Source organism: Ceratotherium simum, chromosome 5 (assembly GCF_057802395.1).
Source record: "Ceratotherium simum simum isolate JZ-2026a chromosome 5, ASM5780239v1, whole genome shotgun sequence".
NCBI lineage: Eukaryota > Metazoa > Chordata > Mammalia > Perissodactyla > Rhinocerotidae > Ceratotherium > Ceratotherium simum.
Genome location: NC_141904.1, coordinates 86,007,350 through 86,028,684, shown reverse-complemented (window position 1 = coordinate 86,028,684; position 21,335 = coordinate 86,007,350). Strand labels below are relative to the sequence as shown.

Here is a 21,335-nt window from a genome sequence, read left to right as displayed (position 1 = left end):
ACGAACTAACAGAAAGAGAACTCAAGAAGACAATCCCATTTACAATTGCAACAAAAAGAATAAAATATCTGGAGTAAATTTAACCAAGGAAGCGAAAGACCTATACAATGAAAACTATAAGACATTATTGAGCAAAATCAATGATGACATAAAGAAATGGAAAAATATTCCATGCACTTGGATCGGAAGAATAAACATAGTTAAAATGTCCATACTACCTAAAGCAATCTACAGACTCAATGCAATCCCAATCAGAATCCCAAAGACATTCTTCATAGAAATAGAACAAAGAATACTAGCATTCATATGAGGCAACAAAAGACTCTGTATAGCTAAAGCAATCCTGAAAAAGAAGAACAAGGCTGGAGGCATCACAATCCCTGACTTCAAAACATACTACAAAGCGATAGTAATTCAAACAGCATGGTACTTGTATAAAAACAGACACACAGATCAATGGAACAGAATTGAAAGTCCAGAAATAAAACCTCATATCTATGGGCATATCTAATCTTTGACAAAGGAGCTAAGGACATAGAGTGGAGAAAGGAAAGTCTCTTCAATAAATGGTGCTGGGAAAACTGGACGGCCACTTGCAAAAGAATGAAAGTAGACCACCACCTTTCGCCATACACAAAAATTAACTCAAAATGGATCAAAGATCTGAAGGTGAGACCTGAAACTATAAAACTCCTGGAGGAAAATATAGGTAGTACACTACTCGCCATCAGCCATAAAGGGATCTTCTTGAATTCCATGTCTACTCAGACAAGGGAAACAAAAGAAAAAATAAACAAATGGGACTTCATCAGATTAAAGAGCTTCTACAAGGCAAAGGAAACCAGGATCAAAATGAATAGGGAACCCACCAGCTGGGAAAAAATATTTGCAAACCATATATCTGACAAGGATTAATCGCCATAATACATAAAGAACTCACAGAACTGAATAACAAAAAAACAAACAACCCAATCAAAAAATGGGCAGAGGAAATGAACAGACACTTCTCCAAAGAAGATATACAGATGGCCAATAGGCACGTGAAAAGATGCTCAACATCACTAGTCATCAGGGAAATGCAAATCAAAACCACACTAAGATATCACCTTACACCCGTTAGAATGGCTATAATCACCAAGACAAAAAGCGACAAATGCTGGAGAGGCTGTGGAGAAATGGGAACCCTAATCCACTGCTGGTGGGAATGCAAACTGGTGCAGCCTCTGTGGAAAACGGTATGGAGATTCCCCAAAAAATTAAAAATAGAAATACCTTATGATCCAGCTATCCCACTACTGGGTATCTACCCAACGATCCTGAAATCAACAATCCAAAGAGGCTTATGCACCCCCATGTTCATCACAGCATTCTTCACTATAGACAAGACATGGAAGTAACCCAAGTGTCCCTCGACTGACGATTGGATAAAGAAGATGTGGTATATATAGCATGGAATACTGCTCAGCCATAAACAAAGACAAAATCTTCCCATTTGCAACAACATGGATGGACCTGGAGGGTATTATGTTAAGTGAAATAAGTCAGAAAGAGAAAGACAAACAGGGCATGATTTCACTCATATGTGGAAGATAAACCAACACACGGACAGACAGAACTGTTTGGTGGTTACCAGGGGCTAGGGAGGTGGGGGGTGGGCACAAGGAGTGGAGGGATGCTCTTATATGGTGACTGATAAACAATAATGTACAACAAAAATTTCACAATAAAAAAAACCCAAAAAATAAAAATAAAAATAAATAAATAAATAAAAGTTAGGAAGAAGAATATCTACCTTTCGAATACTGTTTCTGAAAATGTAAAGATTCTAAAAATTTTTAAATGCTAGAAAACGTTCACTTAAAAAGAAATGACAGTGAATTACTTTGAAATAAAAAATACTACCTCAGTTTAACAATTTCACAAATGTGCCTTTTCATATCATGTATTCTTAAGGGAAGCATCCCTATATTTTACAAAATGGTAAAAACATTAAAAAAATTTTTCAGCCTATATATAAAAAAACAAAGATTTAAGATAAACTGATGGGTTTAAATATCTCTAAATTTTAGAAATGGGTCTCAGTTACAGTTTTAAGGAAGTTAACATGCAGGGGGTAATTATCTGAGTCTGTAACTAGATTTTTAAAACTTCACTAAAGTTGGTGAAATCATACATGGAAGCTGGGTGGGGGGGAGGAGAGACATTTCATTTCCTGTTAACCCAAGTACTTCCCCACAAGGGGAACATTAAGTTAAGAACCACATTCAAGTAAATGGAAACTTTTTAAAAGGGAAAATGAAAATGCAAAGATAAAATAATTAAGATAAAAACTTTATTCAATGAGTAACAATGAATTTTCAGATTTGTACACTATGCTCAAAAGTGTAGGGAAGCCTAACCAGCTCTAGCCTGGTAAACTGGCCTAAAACCATGTCCCCTGCACGTCGGTTAATCCCTGCCAAGTGCTACATACGAGCTAATTACCTCCTAGAGGTGACTTTCTTTAAGAGAGAACCCAGGACAGTGAAGGCACAGATGTCACCATTGCCCTTCATAGTCTGGGGATGAGATCAGAAAACGTGAGCCTCTAACACCAAAGCTAAGAGGATCAACATGCAACGACCAACTGCACAGTAACCACCTTCATCAGAGGGTGTCAATGGTGGTTCTTAGGACACTGGGGCCTCCTCCTCCCCCAAAATGAATCATCACAGCTTCAAATTACTGAGAGGGTCTTAGGGACCAGGCACTGTGCTAAGCACCTTGTAAGGATCAACCGACCCACATAATCCTCCAGAAACCCGCTGGGGTCGAGAACATTCTTATTATATTATTTGTTTATTTTGATGGAGGTCACATTCACAGTATATAAACCTATTTTAAAGTGAACAAGTCAGTGGCATTTAGTACATTCACAATGCTGTGCAACCACCTCTCTCTAGTTCCAAAACATTTCATCACCCCAAAAGGAGACTCTGTACCTATTAACAAGTTGCTCCCCATTCCTTTCTCGCCCTAACCCCCGTAACCAGCAATTTGTGTTCTCTATGGATTTACCTATTTGGGGTATATAACTGGAAATCATAATATGTGAGCTTCTGTGACTCGCTTCTTTCAGTTGGCATAACGTTTTCAAGGTTCATCCATGTTGTAGTGTGCCAGTACTTTATTTCTTTTTGTGGCTGAATAATATTCCACTGTACGTGTACACTAATAACATCAACTTCATTTAACAGACGAGGAAACTAAGGTTAGGATGGCACAACCAGTAAGTGGATGAGCTGGGATGCAAACCTGGGTCTGACTTCAAACCAAGCGTGTAACCATCTTGCTCTCACCCAAGGACAATCAGAGCCCAAGGAACTGCTGAAGCCTGAAGCCAAAACCAGAGCCTCATAAACAGTTTAAAAATCCTGAAAACTGTAAGCTCCCAGCTCTAACCTGAGGAGGGGGCGCCTCAAAGGCAGGGCAGGCTGGCAGTTCCGGAACCATTTACTTGTGCCCCCCTGCCCCCTGGGCCGGTCCTGCACCTTCCAAGGGTGACTGCCCGAGTCTCCTGTGGGTTCTTCAGAAGGCAGACAACAGTAGTCCAGCTCGCTCCGTCGACAGAGCAGCCCCTCTGGCACACGGAAGGCCCCCAACAAATGTCCTCCTCCCTCTCTCCACTTTCTGTGCACAAACAAGGCCTGCATTTATCAGAGGGGCCTACCTTCCACAAGCACATTTTGGTTCTCCACCCAGATTTAGCTCTGAAGATAAATTGATCGACACTGTCTTTTCGGACTCTCGCCAGTTTGGTGGGTTTGAGTCACTCCTTCCGGGAAGGGAGGAGCAACTGTTACGTGTCAGGTGCTTTGAGTTCTCCTCCTTTAGCCACACAACCACATAATGAGGTCAATATTACCACTGGCCCCATTTTAGAGATAAGATTGAGGCTCATAGAGGGCAAGTGAAATCACCCGTCACATAACCAGTGAGAGGCAGAGCTGAGATTTGAATGGTTCCTTTCTAGAAGGCTCACTCCACTGCCTAGCCTTCAATAAAATTCTCTGGAGAAACTAAAAGCTAAGAACCACCCATTGCACCGAGGTTCTTAACCCGGGATCCACAGATGGTCCTCATAGAATTTGTGAACTTCAGGACCCTGGATACAAAATCACATGCACGAGCTTGTTCCTGGTGACAGGAGCCTCAGGTTGCACCCCAACCGTGCCAGCACATACCCGGTCCCACCGTGGGCAGCCTTCCTCTTTAACCTCCGCCCAGACAAGGCCTAACAGGGCTGTGTTTCCAACCTCATGTGATTTTCTAGGCTGGTGTCACTTCAGCTGTGGTGATCTTGTAAAGTTACAGAGAGCTCGGGTCAAGTCCTCTGCTTGCACACCCCGGCAGTGGCGTATGGCGGCCACATCTCTGAGCCTCAAACTTTCCTCCTATGGAGAGCCCATGACCTGAACTCAGAAAGCTGTTGTGGGATGAGAACACAAAGGTAGCTGTCCCATCTCAACTCCCACTATCTGAGTATTTGCTACAACGATGTGCAAAAAACATTACCCTATGTTGGCTCTCCAAATGAAAAACAACGAGCCTGCAGCACAGTCACTCAGCTTGAGCACCTGAACCGGACAGGACACGACACACACCGCTCTTAGCAGACGCCAGTGCCTGTGCTGTTCGGACATGTGGCCTATCATTACCTCATTCTCCCCACTTGAAGTGAAAACGTCTCCTACAGAAGTGGAAAAGCCTGTGAAGCAGGTGAGTTTGAGAGGCCTAGGAAACTGCCTGTTAGAAAAACAGAAGTGATACTGTACTGAGAAATGTGATCACGTAAGAGAGATAATCCTGGCCAAACACGTGTCCCCCCCATTTCTTGTGGTTTTTTTGCATTGGGTGACAAAATATCACTTGTGAAAAGTGTTGATTCCACAAGGTTTCTCAGTGTTCTTGAGCATGGTGTGCTATTTTTATAAAACTAGTTAAATTCTTGTATGGAGGACGCACAGCCAGTCAGCATGATGCCACCAAGCACACACTGGTACAGTGGGAGATCTGAACACTTCGGGAGAGTTGGAAAAGTGATGGAAGAAAGAGATGATTTGGTGGAGGATTTCAGTTTTAAAGCAAGTCTGGAAGGTTCGAGAGATTTAAGAACATGTAAGCCTGACACTTGGAAGAGTGTGGGTGCAGCACCTCCTCCAGTGAAATGCAGCGACTCCTGACGGTGGTTTTATCACAAATTTCCAATCCTGATGAATCTGAGCTTTTTCTGAAAACAAATGCCATCTTGTACATTTATTTCAGAAGGCAAGAAAAAGGAGCCAGGACCTAAGTCCACAGATAAGCTAATACTGCTTTCAGCTGGAAGCTGTGAGGGTGACTGATGTAAACCAAAGCCTGTGCTGGCGTATCACTCCAGAACCCTGGCCCTCGGGTAGCGCTGCAGAGTGCACGGCCTGCTACATGGTGTGCAAACCCTATATGTGAAGAAGGAAAACCTCTGATACAAGGCTTCTTTGACTAAAGATAATGCTTTTAGACATTCTTCTAGAGCCTTCAGTTAAAAGTAATATCTGTGCAGTCTTGTGGTTTTTCTGCATCTTTATTGTAGTCTTGATACCACAGAGTCACCACGACCTGCAAGGCATATTAGCTGACGACAAAGTACTTTATGTGGAGTGCTGACAGAACGACAGAACTTTGAGGAGGATTCATGGAAGAGTTTTTACCACAAAGGCAGTGGATGCACTGATTAGGCTTGGAAAGTGTCACCACAAACAATGAATGAAAAAGGGAAGAAATGGCTCCTGAAATTTTTTGCTGACTTTCAAAGGTTTTGAGAAGGTGGTGATTCAAAACAAAGTCTTTTACTTTGCTAAGGAGCCTGGGGTAAGCAAAGTGGACAGTAAACACGCTGAAGAACTATTAGCATCACTAATGAAGAGCAAACAACTTACTGCTAAGAAGCTCTTTCAAACCAATGGTCATTATTGGTCTGAGGCAGGGGAGGAAGAGGAGCTCCACTATTTGAGCGTCAAATATTTAAAATGTAGATCACGCAAACATAATGATTTTGTCGCAAGAGAACAGGATCATGACGTGAACAGAAGCACCGTGTTAAAACACACGTCTATAAGCAGAATCTTAGGCTATCAGGAGCTCTACGATCACGCATCAAGGGAACGCAAACGATGCCCATTTTGGTTTTTTCATCTCGCAGCTTTTAGGGATAGTTTAGCCATCCACCTCTGGAGTCTTGGCTGCCGAGGAAAAGACTGTCTGCATGCCTTTGATTGGGACACTGGATGAACCTCTGACACTTGTTTCCCTCATAATGTCACGGGCCCCTCTTGCTTGTCTTCCCCTGCCACCATGTCCTCCGTCCATCCCCTCCTCTTGTATGCAAACACAGCCCCTCAGTCAACTCTTCATTGATATCTAACCAATTAAAAAAGGCTTTGTTTCCTGTGTTTTACTAAATGTTAGTTACGTTCATTATGCATCTTCTTACGTTATTTCTCCACATATTTTTATAACACGTTCACTGAAGACGCAATTTTTATCTAATGTTGTACAATATTGTTGTGCATTATACACAAACATGCCCACCACTGAGGTCACTGAGAAATAAATAATTGGTAATTGATGTTTTAAGTGCTCTCTCTGATACAGAAATCCTTGGTAGATATTAAATGGATTTGTAAGTGTTTGAGTGATGGGTTGAAGTTCTTGGACAAGCTGAGACAAATTATTTTTTCCATTTAAAATAATGGAACATAGGGTCCTGCAGGCCCAAAATCTGCTCTCTGCACTCTTTCAGGAATGGACTGGATATGGGTAACAAGAGACGCATATGTACCAAAATGCTTTGGAAACTGTGGCGTGCCGCATAAATGTAAACTGCTATCATTTTCAGGCAAAATCAGAGAATAACAGAATTTCATTGTTGCTGAAAGAGTCCTCTTGGGACTCATTTAGTCCAGCGTCCTGGGTGGACGGATGAGGACACAGACGGAGGCCCACAGGAGAGAAGCTCAGGGTCAAGCAGAGTCAGGGACAGATTCAAGGACAGGATCGCAAGTCCAGCTCAGGGCTCTTCTTTTTCCCCTGGCTAATGGTATCTTTTAAAACACTAACAGTTTTCTGGTGCTGGGAGCCCCAGGCCCTGGAAAACTTTTAAATTATTGGGCAATTACAATAAAAGGACTCTTGACCTCGCCCTAAACGTGGCTTCTCATGGGAGACTCAGGAAGTATCCACTGGTGAAATCAGGGGCAGAACTGTCAGAGTTCTTCTGGGTCACTCCTCTCGCGCGAAGAAACCCAACGGCTTAGAATCACCTCCTGTAGCGGATCCAAACAAAAAGGCGACTGAATTTCACACACAGAAATGAAAGAACACGCCAGGCATATGACACTGCAGCTACACTGCTCAAAGAGCTGTTTATACAATGACAACACCCGCTCCCATCCCTTGTAACCGAAGCTTGTGAAGAAAACGTGAATATAGCAACACAAACCTCACGTGCAAACAGCATCTACCGTAATCACACACAGACTGTAACGTGAAACCTGCCTCAGCTGTGGTGTTCTAGAGCACATTTCATGATCAGGAGTGCCAGTAAGAAAGCCTGTATTTAACCCCAGAGCCTAAGATGTCTTAGGTTTATTTAACCCCAGGGTCTAAGATGGCGCTGGTCCATCTAGGTCAGCACTGACACGGGAGATGTGGATCTGGACTGGCGTTTTATGAAAAGCTAACCTGGTGGGGACGAGCAGGCCGAATTGCGGGGTGAGGCACTGGGGCCTTGGAGAGTGGCCATCAGGTTTGTAGTGGGACGGGGCGGTGCGAACAAGGAAGAAGAGTGAGACGTTAGGGATGAAGAGAAACAACGACGTGCTGGATGTGGGGGAAGAGTCAAGGACAGGGTGAGGGGCGGAAATATTAACACGGAGGGGCTGGACGATGAACTTGGCCGCCCTGGCAGAGAAAAATCCGCCAGGAAGACCGGGGGAGACTAGGCTCAACACAGCATCCCAGAAGCCAGACGAGAAGTTCAGGGAGGAAGGGAGTCAACGGCGACCCTTCTAGTCTCTGGGAATGAGACCCAGGAGAGGGCGTGGCTGCGAGGTCCCAGGCCATTTGTGAGAGCAGTTTCAGCTGCGTGGTGGGGATGGCAACCAGACGACGTCACAGGGACAGAAGCAGCAGGAATAAAGGGGGAGTGGGAGTGGGTTCAGCGGGGGAAGGGCCCGAGAGGGCTGCCTGTACCAAGGTGAGCTTATTCTCATTTCTTCTCTTGGGACCATGTGTCCCAGAGGGTTCAGTATGATGGACAGAATATTTGGGATGATGTGAATCTGTCTCTGAGTTCACTCACCTGAACTTTAATTCTTTTCATACATTCTGGTGACTCCATTTCTTTGTCAGTCATGGCAGAGGGTTTAATCAAATAGCACAGCATAAGTTCCTATTGAGAAATGAAAAACAATCTCCATATCCCACAAAATAATACAAATCTGGGTGTGTCAGCAGGAAATGCAGGCAGTCTTTACTCCCCCTCCCTGAGTGCTCCTGGAAACATCACAGAGTGCAAACTCACAAGGCACGTCGGTTTCCTCCTGGGACCGTCCTAACTGGGCTCGTGTTCTAGACTAAGGACCTGCCATTTATCATTGCTGATGTGGCAAGAGAAAGCAAATCAAGTAGATATACTGATTATAAACATAGCATTCAAAATATTAAATATATGCGACAAATCCCATAAAATGGGCATAAAAATACTAGAAAGAGTACACACTCCCTATTTCTATAGGACAAAGCTACTTTTTACAGGCTAGAGCCTAAGCAACTTAACCTGCCCTCAAGACAGTTGTCATCTGGCCCCTGCTGGGCCTTCTGGCCTCCCCTCCCACCACGCCTCCAGCAGCAGTAGGACAGAGTTGCAGGGGCCCACAATCTGTTTCCAGTTAGCAAATCACTGAATAACAGAGAACACACAAAGCTTTCATTCCTAATCATCCTGGTATAAGACGAAACTTCCCTCCCATCTTGATGGCAGCAGGATACAGTGGAACACAAGCTAGAAGTCAGATGGCTCTGGGTCTGAATCTCAGCTCTGCTTATGAGCTGCATGATCATCAGTCTGTGACTGCACATTTCTGATCCTCTGATTCCTCACCCTTAGGATGAGGATAACAGGGTGCTAAGAAAACATGTAAAGTGTTTAGCGATAAACATTAATCCCCTTCCTCTCTCAAGAGATCTGCTAACGTTGAAAAGAAATGTGTCAATGTTTTGACTCCTTCTGGATGTGTTTGAGGGAATTCTGAGCATGCGCTGGCTGTGCTTACCGGCGGCCCCCCTGGGCAGGAAGGCAATGCCCACCTACATCAATCACTACAGGAAACTTCAAAGCTCAATTCCTGGGGCTTAGCACCACTTGGTGGTGGGAGCGGGCGTGAAGGAGGACAGCTTCTAGCTCAACCTTCCAAACTTCACTGGTAGGAACTTGGACGTTCCTACAAATGACTTTTCTCATTCTACTACATTTAACAAAAAAAAATCCAACCATTTAAGCAACACCTGAATGCCAAAGATGATGTGTTACCTTGGACACATTAACCGAAACTCTGCTCAAGGCGGCCAGTGACTTCCAACTGAAAGGTCTGCGAAGAGAGCCCTCAAAATGGTCGTCGACTAACTCAATAATGACAGAGTAACTGGAAAACACACAAAGAGCACTTTAAAAAAAAAGCATGACATCAATGAAAGCGGGAATAAAAGCACAGATAAAAAGAATACGGTTTGTCTTACCAAGAACAAAGATACAGAAAATAAAATATACATCATCTGATCCTAAATTCCCCTCTATTGCCACTGAGCAAATATTAATGAAAAACTCACATTTTACGTTACAAATTTTCAGGCTGATTTCAACACTTACAGGAAAGGAGTAGAAATATTTCTCCCAATAGGAAAGCTATGAATTCACTCAACTGTTTAGATACTAACACTTGATGATATTAAGACTCAACTGTTCAGATACTAACACTTGATGATATTAAGATTAACAATTACCACATAGATTAACTCAGTGTTTAATATTAACACAGATTATCATAATCTACTTATTATTTTACATATAGTATAACAATGTTGGTGTCTAAGGCAGAGACATATAGGATCTATCCCCATCAGGCCAAGAGGAGCATGACTCTAATTGTTTCTGTGGCACTGAAAATTAAAGTGAAGGCCAGAAATTTCCTTGTGTCCCTTTAAGCCATTAACTTATTTAACAATCACTCCAAACCTTGCGTGGTAAAACGGAGGGCCTTTTCGATACAGCACTGCAAAGGAAAAAAAAAGAAAGAAAATGTATAATCACTCAAAATCAAAAGCTTACCGTATTATTTCAGTTTTTTCTTCTCCAAAGTGACATAAACACCCAATTATCTGTATGTGGGCATCTGTATCTGTATGCAGTATGCCCCGTGGTCTATTTTTAAAACCCAAACTGTTTTCCCTGGAACAAAATGCAATTAGTAAAGCAAATCTGTTGCCAAGACCCTAACACTCTCGTCCCACCCCAGCCCCACAAATGAGTCCCAAAGTCAAGTACAGAGATTCTTGTCTTGCCTCTTATCTTAAACTCTCCAGATGAGAGTGTGAAATTATATCAAGAGTGTGAGGTTTGTGTAATGTGGATCAACATTTTGTTATTCATTTCAAATCAATGTAATTGAAAGTGTGTGAGCTATGATGGCCGGGCACCACATTAGGTGTTGGTGCTAGAGATAAATAAGACTCATGCCTATTTTTAAGAAATTCCAAGTCTATTGGGAAAAAAGTCACACAGCCATCATGCTATCTGGAGATGGGTCTGTCCTACTGTTGGGGACTTAAGGAGGTGGGGTCAATTCAATCTGCGGAGGTCAAGAGCTGCTGCCCGGCGAAGGAGCCTGGGGCCAGGGACTCGGCCATGTGGACTCCAGCTGACAGGGAACCCTTCAGAGGCACACAGGTGGTGGCAGGGAGGGCTAGCTATTCATAAACCCAGGGCTTCTCTCCCCAGCATGTGGCCAGACTGTGTCTCTGTCTCCCAAGCAGCCGGGCACGGCTGTGTGTCACGTGGCACTTCCAGGCTGGCCATCCAACTCTCCCGTGTACCAAGCCTGTGCTCGTTTCTTTTGAAGGTGACCTTGAAAGCCTCGTGTTGAAGACTGTGGAGCCACAGGGAAGAAGCCTGGCCTCCTGAAGCACCTTTGCAAGTTGGTCTGCCCACCACTCAGAGACACCAGTTTTGGATTTTACATGAACTAAAATTAACTTCTACTATTAAGCCCCTGAGATTTGGGGTTTATATGTAACTACAACTATAGGAATTACCTTAACAAACACGTAATTAAATCTGTAAGCTCTTGGCTGTCTCCTGTGCAAAAACCAATGCCAAAAAGCTTTGTTTCCTTTGAGGAACTGACAGAATTTTCCTTTTTGCCCATATCAATCCTGTAGCCAATCATGTTTCCCTTTGGCTCAGGAAGCTCAGAACCAAGTTTGCAGCATGAGGTTAGTGACAGCGCAGGATCCCACGGACAATACAGTAACCCTTCACCTAGTCTACATTTTCCATGGGCACATTTCCTTTTTACATTTCCTATTTAAATTGTATTTAAAGTATTTGGCAAGTCAGCTCAAATTCACTGTGTAAGGGCACAAATCTGAGTAAATATCCAAACATACAATTCTCAACTTTTTGAGATGTGGTACAGTGGGAGGAAACCACATACTGGAATGAAATGGAATTCAGGAAGTTTGTTTCCTGCCCAATCTCTGCCACTCTTAGCTGCGTGACTTTAAGCAAGTTATTAACTTCTCTGAGCCTCAGTTTCCAAAATTATAAAATGAAGACATGAGGGGAAATTAAGATCTTTGCTAGCCCTCAAATGCCATTATCTATGATCAATTACACACCTTTAATCTAATATGCATCTGGAACATTGCACAGCTTGAAAGCAGCTCCCACCACAAGTGCGGTCATTTCAGATGACTGGTGATGATGGCAGTGTAGCTTAGAAGTTAAAAGCATGAACACTGGCATCAGACAGATCCGAGTTCAAGTCTCAGCAGTGCCAAGACCACATGAGGATACCCTGTGTTTCAACCTCCTTATCACGAAAAATGAGGATAACAATGAGGGTAGAGGTACTGGCAGAGTGGCTGGCATAAAGGAAGTGCTCAAAAAGTTACCTACAATCACAGTAATTACAATGACGACAGTGTATCCAGAGGGAAAAATGAAATCATTTTAGAAAAATGCCTCCCAAGCAGAAAGATGAAAGCTTCAGAAGTCTAAGAAATACCGGGCATTTAAAAATGAAGTCTGAAAGGGGCTAGTCCAGTGGCGTAGCGGTTAAGTGTGCGCACTCCACTTCTGCAGCCGAGGGTTCGCGGGTTCGGATCCCAGGCACGGACCGACGCACTGCTTATTAAGGCATGCTGTGGCGGCGTCCCATATGAAGTAGAGGAAGATGGGCACGGATGTTAGCCCAGGGCCAATCCTCCTTGGCAAAAAGAGGAGGACTGGCGCCAGATGTTAGCTCAGGGCTGATCTTCCTCACAAAGAGAAAAAAAAAAAATGTCTGAAAGAACGGGGAAAAGAAACCTCCTTTTTTGAGGAAGATTGGCCCTGAGCTAAAATCTGTTGCCAATCTTCCTCCTTTTTTCCCCTTTTTCTCCCCAAAGCCCTAGTAGATAGCTGTATGTCATAGTTGTGCATCCTTCTATAGTTGCTCTACGTGGGATGCCGCCTCAGCATGGCTTGATGAGCAGTGGGTAGGTCCATACCCAGGATCTGAACCAGTGAACCCCGGGACGCCAAAGCGGAGTGAGCGAACTTAAGTGCTACACCAGCGGGCTGGCCCCAAGAAAGCTCTTTCTTACAGATGAATGCCAGAAATGACACATGGAGGAACGAAAGAATTAGAAAATGATGCTTAGTGCAATAATTAATTCAGGCAACCATTACAATTATTGGAAAATCAGATATTCAGTCTCACCCTATAAATTACTTGTTAATTACAAAAGGAAAAATGTAATTTTACAACAGACATCTGACTATAGCCACTTAGCCAAATGACCAAACTTAGTATCACCAATAGTAGGACAACCTGACATCATGCTGTGGCAAAGTACACATATCACCTCCGTATGCCAAAAAATGATGAACCTGAGTCTAATCGTGAGGAAACAATTGGACATATCTACAACACAGGACATCCTACAGGACTCTTCAAAAGAAGTCCATGTCACGAAAAACAAAGCAAACAAGAAGGCAGAGGGATTGTTTTACATTAAAAGACCAAAGAGGCTGCAGTGGGCTGAACGGTGGCCCCAAAAAGGATGCCCATGTTCCAATCCCTGGAATCTGTGAATGTGGCTTCATGTGGAAAAAAGAGCTTTGCAGAGACTGGAGTGATGCAGCCACAAGCCAAGGAAAGCCTGGCGCCACTAGAAGCTGGAAGAGGCGAGGGAGATTCGCCCCTAGAGCCTCTGGAGGGAGCATGGCCCCGCTGACACCTTGATTTCAGACTTGTGGCCTCTAGAACTGTGAGAGAATAAGTTTCTGTTGCTTTACCCACTAGTCTGTGGTAATTTCTTATGGCAGCCCTAGGAAACTAAGACAGACACACAACCAAATGTGACAAATGAACCTTGACTGGAGTCTGTATCAAAAAATCAAAACAAGACAGTCACAGAAAACCTTCTGGAGACACCTGGGAAAATTTAAATATGGACTAGATATTTAGATAATATTAATGAATAATTCTAATTTTTCCTAGGTCTTGTAACTATGTAGGAGAATGTCCTTATTAAGAGCTGCATGCAGAAATACTAATGGATTATGTGTGGAAAATGTTAAAGAAAATACTGAAAAAGTTTGATTAGAAGCCAAGAGTGTGGTTTAGGAAAGAACCAGAGGGAGATGGGAAGAAGCACCTTGTTCTGTGATGAGTACAGAGCTGCTCTGACACCTCTCCCCAGGGCAGAACGGGTTATTGGTCTCTGGGCTGGATGTCATAACTGGAGACCGTTCCTTTCGGCTCTGGAAATTCTGCAACTCTGCTGGCTTCTAACAGCTCCCACCATTCCACTTGCTTTGTGACTTATAATTTGCAGGGAGCTGAGAAATCACATGACCACACAGTCAATGTGAATCCAAAACGAGTGGCTGGGAAGGAGGCTCAGGAGTAACTAGACTTTTGGGTCAAACCAAGTCAAATCAACCAGTAACTGCATGTAAGACAAAAATATCAACCCGCCAGCTGGCTGGCTGGCAACGTCAGGCGTAGTGGGAAGGACAGGGAGCTCGGACCCAGACAGCCCTGACCGCTGTATTTACCGGCTGTGGGCCCCTAGGGAACTTCCCTGGTCCTTCTAAACCTCAGTTTCCTCAGCTATACAAGGAGGCAAATACCACATGCCTCACAGGAGTGTGGAGATGAAATAAGACGAGAAGAAAAGCACCAAGGAAGGGGTGGCCACAGGAGCCAGCAGCCCCGGGAGCTTTCAGAGGGGGGAATGTGAGCAAAGGCTCCCACTTGGTTTCTAGTCTGGTTTTCACCAGTAGGTGATCAAGGTCAACTAGCTGGGCAGCTGCACTTGATCTGAGATCCTTATCACTTGTTCCAAAGACTGCTCCTGGAATGAAATTTGATTGACAAGCTTTATTCAAGGGAAGAGTTTCCCTCATAAGATGTGAATGTCACAAGGACCCTTTGTCATGAGTCATTACCTCTGCAAGCAGAAACAATTAAGACACACTGTCCTGGGTCTAACCTGTGCTGGCAGTTCCGGGTACATGTGATTAGGTCACTGGCCTTCCAAATGAAAATGACTGTTAAAAACCAGAAGGCACCTCGAAGCCATGCCTGGAGAAGAGGTCAAGTTTAGGAAGCCATTCCTCTCATCCCAGGCTAGCCCTGCTCGTGCACCGTTGCTAAAGCAGGAAATGTGAAGCCAGAGACCTCGTCTCGTGTTAATTATACAAGCAGTTTGAAATGCATGACAGCCTCCAGGGAACTGGGAAATAGCAATTGATTTATTTTTTTCTTTAAAAAAAAAATCTGTCCATCTGTCTATCTTTTCATCCACCCTCATAAGGCAATTTATTTTTAAATTAGGAAAGTTCTCTCTACTCATTATCCACAAATATGGCATGAGTACTGAAAATACGTGAGACAAGGTATGCTTAGAAGGCACTCAAAAAAAGCTCCTTTCCCCTGCAACTTTTTATTTTTTTTTTTTTACAAAGAATGATAAATAAATGAAAAGCAATAGGATATATTGGAGTATATGAGGAAGCCATGTGGTGTAAAATTAATTCGGCCTGATTCTGCTTTTCCAAAAGGGCCTGACGTGGCCTGTTGAGCATGCATCATACATCTGCTTTACATATTTATTATGTCCCAAAGACAAGAATGGTGCCATTAAAGATAGGGATGTAGCTTCCCCCCATATCAGCATTTCTTTAAGGATACGCATCTCTTCCTGGAAATTAAAGATTAATCATTGACCTGATGTGTCACCTTGTGACACTGACCTGCTGACCACCGACCCACTGTGCCAGCTCAGCATCGCATGACAGCAGTAAAAGACATATTCCTGTCATATGCGATGTATGCTCTTTGTTCCAAGATGGTATGTAACTACTCTGTACATCCCACTTCTTCGGTGCCCTTCCTTCCTTGGGGAAGGAAGGCCCCAGGCTATAGTCCTCAAACCTGGCTCATAATAAACACCCCAATTTTGATTTACAGATTGATTATGGATTATCTGTGTCACCAAGAAGAATGTTGCTTTATAAATAAGATGATGTTTTCCATGTTACACGATGAGCAAACAGAAGCTTAGAGAGATGAAGTAACTTGCCTGAGGGCACACAGGCAGTAAGAGGTAGAACCGGCTGTGAACCCCAGGAGCTCTTTCTGTCACCCCGTGCCCCCTCTTAATGCACCACTATAGCCCTGTCCACCGGAAAATTCTACCCCAATTTCACCCATATAATGAGCAAGTCGGAGAAGACCTGCCAAGCATGTACACCGAGTGGCCCTTCTCACAGGAGCATGAAAAGGAGACCAGGGCAGGAAGGCAATCAAGAAAAATGGAACGGGCACATCACTTCATTAAACAACGCGACCCTTGGCCAACACAACTATCTGGAAACCTAGCAAACTCATCTCCAGCTAATCCTGATCATTCGTGCGGTAACCTGAGTTAGGATATCTGGACCTGAAATTCACACATGGAAGGAACAACAGAAACCATTTATCTGAGAGGATGGGCAATCCTTAAGCTTTATTTTGGATTGCTCACCCTCTTTGAGAGTTTAATGAAAGCGATGACTCTTGACCCAGAAAAATGCTTCAATCTAAAAACACGGTATTTGAATAAAATTTCACGGGGTGCTGGGGCCCCCTGAAGACCATCCTATGGTTTTAGGTGAAGCATACTCAATTTTAGAGCATTTAAAGATTTAAAAGATTCAATTGGCTTTCTTTGGGTATTTAAAAAGGCTCAAAAATACAGGGGGCAAGTATGTGACAGAGCTCAAAAGACCTCAAGGGCCATGACTTCTTAGAAGGCCTCTCAAATATGTTGAAATTTTTGTTTGAACTTCACAAACAATTCCAAAACGCATCCAGGAAGCACCCTCACTTGGCAGACGTGGAAAGTGAGTTTCAGGGACTTGTCAAAGGAGAGACACTAGTGCTGGAAGGGATCGCAAGGATCTATGGTCACTCACCCGGGCCTGTGGCTTTAAGTGCCACTTACATAACAACTCCAAATTGATATCTCAAGGCTCTCCTGTGCTCCAGAATCGTCCATCTTCACAATATCTCCACTGCACTTACGTAATACGCCAAAAACATGAATCCAAATATCTAGGCATTATCCCTGATTCCTCTCTTACTCGCAAATCCTACATCCATTCTGTCTGCAGGGCTGGTCGGGCTCAGCCTCCCTAACCAGCCACTCTGTTTCCATTTTTGCCCCGCTACAGTCTATTAGTAAGAAAGCAGACGGAGGGTCCTGCTAAATTAAGTCATTAAATTTAAGTCACTCTTTTGCTCAAATTCTCCCAAGACTTCCAATCACCAGAATAACATCCAAAGTCTTTGCCAGTCCCAACATGATCTGCCCCAGCCTGACTCTCAGACATCACCTCATGTCACTCTACTCCTGGGATCTCTAAGTTCTAGACACACTGTCTGTGCTGTTCCTGAGACTTGCTGAGCTTGTTCCTGCCTCAGGGCCTTTGCACTTGCTGTTCACACTGTGCCTCCAGTGTCCAGAATCCCCAGATTCTCAAGTGACCCGTTCCGTCACTGTGGTCACACTCTTTTGTTTGTTTGGTTTTTTGGGGGGGTCATATCTTTTCAGAAAGTTCTTTCCTAATCACCCTAAATTCCTTTACTCTCCTTAATTTTTCTTAGTATTTAACAGTCCCTGACATTACCTTACATATTTGTTTGTTTGCCTGTTTGTCTCCCCCACCAGAATGTAAGCAGCTCCATCATCTTGTTCACCTCTGTATTCTTGGCACTAACAAGACTTGGCCCACAGGAGACCCTCAGTAATTATTTGTTCAATGAGGCGCTCACCTGGTCCACACTCCTTACTTCAAGTAAAGATTGGGGTGGCAGTACTGTGTAGAAGTTTCTAAAAGCCTGGGCTCCAGAATTCAAAGCCCAACTCTATAGGTTACTGGCTCTGGAAACTACTAGGGGTAAATGACCCATTCTCTCAAAACTGTAGTCTCCCTATCAGAAAAAATGAGGATAATAAGAGTATCCACTGCATAGGACTGCGGTCAGGAGTAAGTGAGATAATAAATATAAAACACACAGTACTACGCTTGGCACACAGAAGTGCTTAATAAATGACAGCTGTGATTATTATTACAATTATATGATTACTCTCACTTGCTAGACGAGGCAATTGAGGCCCAGAGGACAGGGGACTGCCCCACATCACACAATCACAGGGTTAGTGAGTGGTGGGGGGTGGGTGCTGTGGAACTCTTTCTAAGGTTGGTGGCAGGCTTCTGCTCCCCGGCTCTTCTCCTGGACTGACTTTTCACTCTTTCTGGACACACCCTCCACCCCAACCCACATATTCTTATCTAAGCCAGAAGGAGGACATCATCTTAGAAAAAATCAGCAACAGCACATAGTACCAGTTCAATTTCCAGCCCAGGATCTGACGTAAACCCTGGTTCTCACACCTACCAAGCCGAGATTACTTACGCAAATCTGTTCCGTACTTAAGTCCCACTTTGGGCACCCAGCCCTTGCTTCGGAAGTAATGGTACGCCATGTACGTAGTCCTGAATGCGGGCTGAATTACGGTGAAAGCTTTCCAGAGTTGCATGATTGTTAAAGGTTCCTAAAGTGATTGAAAAAAAGAAAAAAAGGAGTTATCATGTTTGTATCCACTCATCATTCAACCAGTGAATCAATGTCTATATGAAGTGCGGAGCGGAAGCAGTGAATAAAACACACATTGCACCCATGACGGGGTATTTAACGAGAAGACCAAGACTGCTCTGTCCACGGTAGCAGCCACCAGCCACATGCCCAACTGAGAAGTGCTGCGGGTGTGCAAGACACACGGAATCTCGAAGACTCGGTACGAAAGAAAGAACGTCAACTATCTCAATAATTTTGGCTAAGGTGTGTTATTATATATAAATAAACCATGTAAATAATGTAAATGAATGTCACTTGACTTTCTTCTTTTAACCTTTTTAATGTGGCTACCAGACAATCTAAAACTATACATGTGGCTTCCGTCCGAGGCTCCCGTTACCTTTCTATTGGCCAGCACTCTCTAGAGGACTTGGAGAGGCTTCCCTGGGACAGGGACACTGAGACGAGAAGGAAGCAGCCACGGGAAGGGGAGCGTACTGGAGGAGGAGGTGGGGGCGCTGCGGAAGAACATTCCCGGCAAAGGAATGGGTGCGTGCAGGGTGCTCAAATGTAGCAAGCCCACCAGCTGGAGGGCAGCAGGTTCCAAACATTTCATAGACCCTAATGAGGAGCTACTGTACGTCAAGCCATGTTCAGAAAAGCCATAAATAATTTTGTAGAAGCTTAAGAAAAAAAAAAAGCTCTATTTAGTCTTTGAAACTAGAGAATTTATCTCATGGCAAAAATTAATAATCCAACTGCTTAAAAGAGAATTTTGTTTCTAACGTAGGACTTGAAGAGACTGAGAATGGTTTGGTTCAGAGAACATTCTGATGTATCAATACAAAAAATACAACAAAAAACTACATAAGTTTGGAAAGTTTTCCACTTCATTTCAATGCTTAGTAAAATGATCAATTCCTCAGTTGGTTTAGGGTTCAAATCAATGAGATTTGCTCAGTTTGTCTCAGCCTAATATTTTAATACCATAAATATGAGCTAGAGCTCATATTTATTTCATTAATTCATAATTTAGTTCATGAATTCACACAGCTAGTTTTCTGCTTCTTTTTGCAGATATTCCTAAGGCAGAAGCTCCATACAGGTGTCACCTTCAAGTCTCGCTGTGAGGAAACACTCAACCCCTCCTCTAACAGCAAGTCTTGTAGAAAAGGCTGAACTTCCAATATGGACAGCCCACCACGTTTCAGAGGTTGAGAATTCTACGTAGCAGCTGGAATGTTCTGACAAATTTTAGCTAAAGCTCAAAAGAGGACTCAGGGTGGGCTAAGAATGGCCACCATCTGGGAAAATGAGTCACCCATCAGCCAGATACTGGTTTCCAAACTACTAGAAACTACCATACTAGTGAAAAAGATTTATATAATTAGAATTTGATGAATGATAAAATTATGTACTCCCAACAACAGCATAAAATATACTTTCTCTGCTCTATTTACTTATGAATTATTTTGAACAGGTATTATAGTCACATGGTCCAAAATTCAAAAAGCACAAAAGTGTACAATGAAGTGTCCCCTCCCGCCTGTGTGCCCAGTCCCCCAGTTCCTCTCCCAGGAGGCAAGCAACGGAAGCAACTTCTCGTGGGACCATCCTTCTTCTAAGGGCAGCAGCTACTGCACAAAATCATGGGGTTTGGAGCTACCCTGACACAGGTTCACATACTAATTCTAGCCAACTAGCTGTGTGACCTTGGGTGAGTTACTTATTTCCTCCGGGCCTCAGTTACCTTATCTGTAAAATTCTTACCAGGCGGAGGCAAGGATTAGAAGTATTGCATGTAGAGCCTAACACACAGTCTGTACCGAAGCCGGTGCTAAACACTGGTAGTTTTTATTTGTGTTGTTAATTTTTAGTACTATTCTGACACAGATTTCCTGATCATCATATAAGATATTGCTCTTCTCATTTCTGGGAATGAAATTCAGTCTAAAAGGGTTAAAGCTGGCTTTTGCCTGAGTAGTCCCAATTCAGGACCCAAAGCCTAAACTTAGAGAAAAAATTCCAATTTTATTCAGTGAAAGTAGACACATTTGATTAAAGCAACATGGAAATTACAACAATCTGCTTTTAACATCAGGAAAATTTTAAGTGGATTGTATCTAAACAAAACATCTTACCTTCTCATAGTAAATACTTAGACATCCCAGGGCATAGACCAGGAAGAAGGCCTAAAAACAGAGCAAGCAGAAAATGCTCATTACAAATTCCTCCACATTCTTGAGAAATTATTTTACAGACTGATTTCTCTTTGCCTTAAATACAAATTAATGTCCTTAAATCAACCAAATAGTCACATATTTTTAACATAAATGGTTCATTCAAATTTCAAGGATTAAAAAAAATCTAGGAAATATGAATGTCACAAATTGGTTTAAAATCAATAAAAAACAAAATATTTGTATGAAATTTTCCACGTATTTTTTTTCCTTAAAAAAATCACACGGCTAAACTGAGAAATGATGTAAATAGCTATAACAACAAGAGAAAACTTTGCTCATTGGCTTTTCCTCTGTAAAATTAACTAACAATACTAAACTGAGAAAAAAATTTATAGAAAGAAATACATAGAAATTTGTGAAAAGTGGGCTGTGCAGATTTGGCTTCTGTAACAAAATATGAGTTTCTCAGCTACTCTTGCTGTAAAGGGTATCCTACTAAGTAAACCCTATCTTGGTCTAGTCATTAAGATTTGGCACTCTCACCTCTGCGGCCCAGGTTCATTTCCTGGTCAGGAAACCACACCACCCCAGTATTGGTTGTCATCCTGTGGCGCCTGCGTGTTGCTGTGATGCTGAAAGCTACACCACTGGTATTTCAAATACCAGCAAGGTCATCATGGTG

The 21,335-nt window shown here is 43.1% G+C and overlaps 1 protein-coding gene across 3 annotated transcripts in view; it reads right to left on the bottom strand.

Annotated features, from left to right (window-relative positions):
* Nucleotides 1-6,922: 6,922 nt before the first annotated feature.
* TSEN2 (tRNA splicing endonuclease subunit 2) overlaps nucleotides 6,923-21,335 on the bottom strand; it is a 40,653-nt gene continuing 26,240 nt past the window's right edge. For all 3 annotated transcript variants that reach the window (XM_087431527.1, XM_004443154.3, XM_087431528.1), the window contains 6 exons: nucleotides 20,612-20,662; nucleotides 18,309-18,447; nucleotides 10,313-10,349; nucleotides 9,611-9,722; nucleotides 8,381-8,470; nucleotides 6,923-7,343 (listed from right to left, as the gene is read on the bottom strand). In XM_087431527.1, coding sequence (XP_087287653.1) covers nucleotides 7,284-7,343; nucleotides 8,381-8,470; nucleotides 9,611-9,722; nucleotides 10,313-10,349; nucleotides 18,309-18,447; nucleotides 20,612-20,662 — 489 coding nt within the window. In that variant the 3' untranslated portion in view covers nucleotides 6,923-7,283. The remainder of the gene's footprint in view (nucleotides 7,344-8,380; nucleotides 8,471-9,610; nucleotides 9,723-10,312; nucleotides 10,350-18,308; nucleotides 18,448-20,611; nucleotides 20,663-21,335) is intronic.